The sequence below is a fragment of the Stylophora pistillata genome, chromosome 4 (genome assembly GCF_964205215.1).
Source record: "Stylophora pistillata chromosome 4, jaStyPist1.2, whole genome shotgun sequence".
NCBI lineage: Eukaryota > Metazoa > Cnidaria > Anthozoa > Scleractinia > Pocilloporidae > Stylophora > Stylophora pistillata.
The window spans coordinates 14,145,774-14,152,897 of record NC_142522.1 but is presented as its reverse complement, the minus strand read 5'-3'; the positions used below and the strand labels follow the sequence as shown (position 1 = coordinate 14,152,897).

General features: G+C 39.4%; 1 protein-coding gene and 1 pseudogene across 1 annotated transcript in view; one reads left to right on the top strand and one right to left on the bottom strand.

The window, feature by feature from the left end:
• Positions 1 to 1,008: 1,008 nt before the first annotated feature.
• LOC111337655 (uncharacterized) lies at positions 1,009 to 3,124 on the bottom strand (annotated as a pseudogene).
• A 139-nt stretch (positions 3,125 to 3,263) lies between these two features.
• The window catches only part of LOC148732552 (polycystin family receptor for egg jelly-like), a 28,188-nt gene continuing 24,327 nt past the window's right edge, over positions 3,264 to 7,124 (top strand). The window contains exon 1 of the mRNA XM_088757857.1: positions 3,264 to 3,732. Coding sequence (XP_088613983.1) covers positions 3,264 to 3,732 — 469 coding nt within the window. The remainder of the gene's footprint in view (positions 3,733 to 7,124) is intronic.

The following is a 7,124-nucleotide window of genomic DNA, read 5'->3' as shown; positions in this document are numbered from 1 at the left end:
TGTTTTCAATAATTTCATATCGACTTCAGTGATAGTTTCTAATGAAAATTGGATTCTTCTCAATCCAGGGATCTTCGAGACAATCTTATCACTACCCCAGGCAGTGCTCAGGTGGAACGTATCCTCGGGCGGCTATCTAAAGTGTAAGTTTGACTTGATGATGACTCTTATTTTTTCCACAAATTAAATTACTGCAAAGCAAAAATCACTCCGACAACTCTCAAAGGCCCATTTTGAACAGCACCGATCATCAAAATGACACAAATTTGTAAGCTTGCCTTTTCATAAAATTCTGGCTTGAGGAATCTTTTTTGCTTGACATATTTAGATCAATCTAAAATGAGAACCAAGCACATAAGTTATTCTTTTTTAATGTTTTTTTTTTACTCGAAAATCACAATTTAGTTTGAAACTTATATAGCCGATACCGCTATAACTATAAATATTTACGGCCAAGTTTGAAAGAAATCAATTTTTCGAACCGAAATGCATTGGATCGAGAGAAAGGGAATATTATAACAAATGGTGCGTAGCAAATGGTGCGCGCCGAGAGTCGAAATATTATATTGGGGTTTCGTTGCCTGATAAGATTTTTGAAGGCTATTTAAAAGCAAAGCTAATTTTTCTGAAAAGATTTTTTTGAAGGGGAACTGAAGCCTAAAATTGAAACATTTTTAAATTGTAGCTTATGGTTCAAATATCAATGTTCAAACGTTTTTTTCAGTCTTTGGGCTTAACTTCACCTCTAAAAAATAGTTCTAAGTGGTATTTTGGCCTTGTTCTACGGCGGCTGAAAAAAAAGAAAAATTTCTTCGAGAATTGGAAACACAAAATGGTGTATTTACGAGAGGGCTAGTGAATGTTTTTGTTGTCAAGAACTTATTAGGATTGAGAAGGCATTTCGATCTCACAATTTAATCATTTTAAATTCAGGATTGTTTACCTCAATTTAAATCTAGCTCTGCAAGCTTAAAGTCTGAATATTAGCCACTCGCATCAGGAAATGCGTTACGTATGGCTTTCACAACGCACGCTGGAATCAGTCTCCTATTTTTCTGCCCCAAGACACCGTGGACCCATGTCAGGCGCCACGTTCTATAAAAGAAAGGAAAACACACATGGATAAAAAGGAAAGAAACGAAAACATCGACGGAAAAACGAAGGTATAAGTGGTTACTACTAAGCGTTGGTAAATAATATAGGGATGAAAGACTTTTGTAAAAGAAAATAATTAAAACTAACCTGTTCTCGATGGGGTCCGGGATAGGATTATAGCGTGCGTTGTGAATACCGATGAGTGCCGTTCGCAACACATCAGTATGCAGCCAAACAATCCTGAGTTTGGAGTGCTCAGTTCCTGTTGGCAGAGGAAATACAAAATGTGATAAGCCACGGGAGTAAGTCTTACTTTCAAAGTTGTTAAACTGAACTAATGAAAATGAAGTAAACAAGGGAAGCTATACCGAGTAACATGGTACATACGGTAATGACTTACTGAGTTGTTTCACTGAAATCGTGAAAATGAAGGAAACAAGAGAAGCTCAACCGATCTACACAGTACATACAGTGAACACTACTTACGTTTCAATACGAAAAAATTAATATTCAATCGGAAGCATACCTGATTCATCAAACTTCTGATTCAACTCCTCGAGTTCTCGACAACAAAAACATTCGTCGGCCGTGCGCATAGCTATGCAATGATCGCCCCAAAGACTGACACCATTCTACGTTTCCAATCCTCGAAAAAAATGGGTCGGAGCTTCTGCCTCCATTTCCTCGTCTGAGCCGACTGCTTCTTCACCAGGATCATACAAGGCTGCACACCACTCATATTTGCGAAATGAAGGGCGAAATTCTCTTAGCTTTGTACTTTGATATGAGGCCTTCTCAAGTTGGTTCCCCACCGCTGACGTAATAAACGACCACTGCTAATCATTTTGAGCCGACGGTCTTACAGCCGTAAAAGCGGGAAAAAGGCAACTTCAAATCGAATTTTCTCGCAAAAGACACGAACAGAACGAAAATGAATATCGACACTTTATCTTGCTCCTCTAAAGCTAAGGAGAGATGAATGCAAAAAAAAAAAAAAAAAATACCAATTTTAGGCTTCAGTTCCCCTTTTTTAAAAGAACACCAGCTTTTGATATTAATTTTTTTTCCATGACAGGGCTAGTGAGGAAACGCCCAGGGCATTGGCTTTCTAGGCATATGGAGGGTCTTTTTTAATCAAAAGTATAAATGAAGTGGACAGGGTTTGGCCTTCGATTTTTTGTATATATTATGTGCTCTATGAATGGTTCCATTCATAGCATAGTATTTCGTTCTGCCGATTTACTTGAGAACAACACGATCTCCACAGTTTATTGGACAATAACCCTCTGGAGTGTGACTGTGGAATTACTCCGTCTCTTTGGACAGCCGTGGTGACTGGCACGTGTGCACATCCACCTCATCTGAGGGGAGTTGAAGTAAGCACACTATATCCTGAGGATTTTGAATGCGGTTAGTCAGATTTTCATCGCCCAGAAATTGATTCCTTACTATGAGGAATATTGTCTAGGAGCTAAATGAAATATATAATGCCTAGTCGAAAACAAACAATGCTCAACGATGTTTCATGATTGTAGAAATCCTTTTAACTTTTTTTGCGAAATCTTGTCGTTAAAGGCGAATGAAGTCTAAATCATATCTATGCAACAGATTTTAAGTTTTCTTGTATCATTGTTTTCTCACGATTTAAGGTCATGTGGTCAAGATTTGCTGACAATGTGTGTGATCCACACGACTGTTCACTATTTTGAATGCCTAAATTATAATAGTTCATTACAAAGGTATTCACCATGATGATGTGCAACCACAACTAAAGACCAAGCCCCGGATTTTCGAAGGTTGGATAACGCTATCCACTGTAAAAATCTCTATCCGGTGGATAGTGGAGTACCTTTTGCTATTGTTTCTCCGCTGGATGGCAATTTATCCGTTGGATAGCGTTATCCGCACTTTATACACCTGGGGCCAGAAAGTGGAATAGACTTTTTTAAATCCCCTTCGTGAGAGGAATTTTCCTAAGTCCTCTTTCAATTGTTCTTATGAAACCAGTCATACTTATTTCATCATGCATGTGTGTAATTTTTTACTCAGCTAAAAGCTGCGTGAGACTTTACTCTCATGGAAGACACTCGACAGGTTTTTACAATTTACACAAACCTGATGTCGCCCCACTGCCTAAGAGCCAGAACTACATTCGGGTGTGGTGTGAGATGGACAGACCTGGTGGTGGATGGATCCTCATTCAACAGCGAGACCATTCTGCCTTTAACTTTTATAGAAACTGGGTTTCCTACGAGATTGGTTTTGGGAAACCCGGCCTTGGGTATTGGCTTGGAAACATAAATATCCATGCTGTAACGTTGGTAGGGAATTATGTTCTGAGAATTGCACTCCCGGGCGATATTGATGTGTATGCCGAGTATGACAATTTCCGGGTGCTGAGTCCTTCTACTGGTTATACTCTTAGACTTGGAAAATACCGGAAGGGTTTGGGAAACATCCTCGCCGACTCTAACAACTCCGCTTTCTCCACGTGGGATCGCGATAATGACAAGATCTTGATGGCGTGTGCATGGTTAAATAGAGGAGCTTGGTGGTATGGAAAAACTTGCAATGTAGATGACTTGAACACCATGGATTCCGCGAAGACGAAATTAAAAGCTAAGGAGGTTTTGGAAGGTAAAATTCTTTAATGAGCGACTATTTCTAGTTCTTCTGCCACAAAAACTCGTTTAAGGCTACAGGAAATACTTCTAGTGTCGTTATGATATTGCAATTAATCATCTTCAGATAGAAGCACGCACTCACTTGTCAAAGTAAAAACCCAATGGGCCGAACCGTTACCGGAAAAACGGCAAAATATTTAATCGTTAGGGATACCAATTATTTTTAACCATAAGCCGTAAAACGTTGACGGTAAAAGTTTTCCCTATCAAAACATAGACAGTTTCTTATACATTATACTTCACTAGTGTAGTACTTTGCTATATGTGTCTATTTATATTCTTATCACACCGTATTTAATTTGTTTATGTATTTATTTTATTCCCGGAATTAACTTTACAAGTTAACGACCTGTCACTCAGGTGTTTTAATAATAGAAACTTTTAACAATTTTCTTTACAGTAACGGAATGAATGAGCTGTTAGCATGTCCTGCGAGCAGAGGTCCCTTCGATCTTAGAAATGTCAGGAAGGGGAAAAACTTTAGCGGAGGCCTCCTACTCTTCCCGACATTCCTAGGAAGATCGAAGGGACCTCATCCTCGGAGACCCAGGGGTTGTGGGTCGATTTCAAGTTAGGGCGGAAGAGCCCCTGGGGACATTGTCTTACAAGACTAGTTCCAAACGGTCGCAGTCGTTCTGCCATCTGATTGGTGCCAGAAAATCTTTGTGTTTTTCTGCCCAATCAGAGTGAAGTGTACTTTAGAGTCCTTTCGTGTGTTTTAACACGGACATATACTAGTAGCTCAGTTGCTCGCTATGCTTGTTTGGACCTTGCGACGGAGATTTGCTTGAGGGGAAAAGTTTCAGTCTCAGCACACAATGTAAGAGAAATCGATCAGATTGTCCGCGAAAATCTTACCGGAAATTATAATGAATACTTTCGCAGGTATCACTAGAGAACGTGTTTTAAAGTTTGCGAGGTTTGTATACCACACGATGGTTGCAGTCATAATTTGATATGTCACTTTAAACGTTAAACGAGCTTTAAGCTTAAATCTTTCTAGATTTTTTGCATAATTTGCTGTGACTGAAACTTTGCCAATCCCGTGAAGTTATTTCGTCGCACGGGCCACGCAGGTATGTGGAGCAACTGGCGCTTTCGCCTACGTAGCTTTTTGCTTTCTGTGCGCGCCAAAATCTAATCTTAGTAGTAAAGTAGTTCACAATACGGCCAAGGTTGCAGAGAACGTTAAGTTCGTGGACGACCTCCAGCAAGTGCTAAGAGAAAGCTTAGCTGTGTTTCCGGTTAGCTAATTAAAATCTGAACAAAAACTTATCAACGAGAACATCGTGGGAAGGAGAGATGTTTTCGGGCAGTTACCGAAGGGGTTCGGAAAGAGTTAAATCTTTCAACTGCTGCCCAGAGTGTTGAAATTCTTGAGCTAGGAAGGCCACGGATTCTCTTCTTGTCCCTTGGTCATTGTCATTTCACCTCTTCTGTCGATTGTTGAAGACCAAGTTAAATACCTTTGATCATTGGGAATCGATCCGATGCTGTTTTCAAATGGGAAAAACAAAACCAAAGACCAAGAAATATTGGATGGAAAGGGCGGGTTTGCTTTATTGCAAATGTCAGCTTAGTAGTACAGGGTCATCTACCCACATCTAATAAGAAAAAGTTTCCACGCTTAGCTTTTCTTTTTTTTTCAAGCGAAGATGGGATTAGATTTTGGCACGCACAGTTCGGAAAGTTGCGCAAGTGCCAGTTGCTCCACATACCTGCGTGTCCCGTGCGACGAAATAACTTCCCGGGATTGGCAAAGTTTCAGTCACAGCAAATTATGCAAAAAATCTAGAAAGATTTAAGCTTAAAGCTCGTTTAACGTTTAAAGCGACATATCAATGACTGCAACCATCGTGTTGTATACAAACCTCGCAAACTTTAAAACACGTTCTCTAGTGATACCTGCGAAAGTAATCAGTATAGTTTCCGGTAAGATTTTCGCGGACATGATCGATTTCTCTTACATTGTGTGCTGAGACTGAAACTTTTCACCTCAAGCAAATCTCCGTCGCAAGGTCCAAACAAACATAGCGAGCCACTGAGCTACTAGTATATGTCCGTGTTAAAACACACGAAAGGACTCTAAAGCACACTTCACTCTGATTGGGCAGAAAAACACAAAGATTTTCTGGCACCAATCAGATGGCAGAACGACTGCGACCGTTTGGAACTAGTCTTGTAAGACAGTGTCCCCAGGGGCTCTTCATGCCCTAACTTGAAATCGACTCAGCCCCTGGGTCTCCGAGGATGAAGGGACCTCTGCTTGCAGATAACTGTTAGCCGTAAAACAGCCAAAATATTAATCGTTAGTCATAAAATTCATCACTCCATCGAGACCTTGAAGATCACAGCCGCTCAGAATTAACTTCTGTTTTGGTGTTCAGGTGACAAACTTTTGCAGACCCGGCACGTGAAACATTATCTTCAATAAAATCATTTGAGATTGTCGCAAACAGTTGCCCACTTGGCAAGAGAGCCCTCAATACCAAAGAACGGTTAATCTGTTATGGTCCCCAGTGAACATTCTATGATCAATAGAACATAGCAAACATCTTTATTCGATCAAGACTCAGGGTAGTCCTTTTAGGTACTTGAAATTATAAAGTAACCTAAAATCAACAGAAGCCCTTAACACATAGTTACGTGAAATTAATGTTAAATAATATCATTGTTACCTTAAAGTGCCCATAATGTAAAAAATGTTTTTCGCTCATCTAATTCTAAATTTCACCAAATGAACTGCTAAAAAAATTTTCGATTTGGATTAAACACAATTTTTTATAATTTTTTAAAGACATTCAAATTTACCGCCATTTTGGTCCACCATTCGTACCAGTCTTCCTCGGTTTAAAGTGAGTCGTGACGCAGGTTCAGGAACACGTGATTTTGGGTTGTGACTTATCTAACTTGAAAACAAGTGGGAATTTGCTTCAGAGTGATCTCCATTTAGTTTAAAATGCCCGAAAGTTGCGTTGTCGCTCTTTGTGACAACGTTGGTTTTAAACTTAAGGTCACTGAACCTAAGTCACAGACATCAGTCACGTGGTCATTTTGAGCACGTTACTCTTGTGATCAGCGGCAGGGGTCGACCGCAAGAAAATAGAAATTTGAACTTTGTAAAAATTTGTAAAAAAAAATGCGTTTTATCTAAATCGAAAATTTTTTTCACCGAAGTTCATTTGGTGAAATGTAGAATTAGATGAGCGAAAAACGTTTTTTGACATTATGGGCACTTTAAATTTACTAATTGAAATTGAGATCACACATACCCAAAAGTAAGATTTCATGCAAAAAAATCCTGATTTAAGAAAAACAAACAAAAATTCAATTATACAGTGTTCC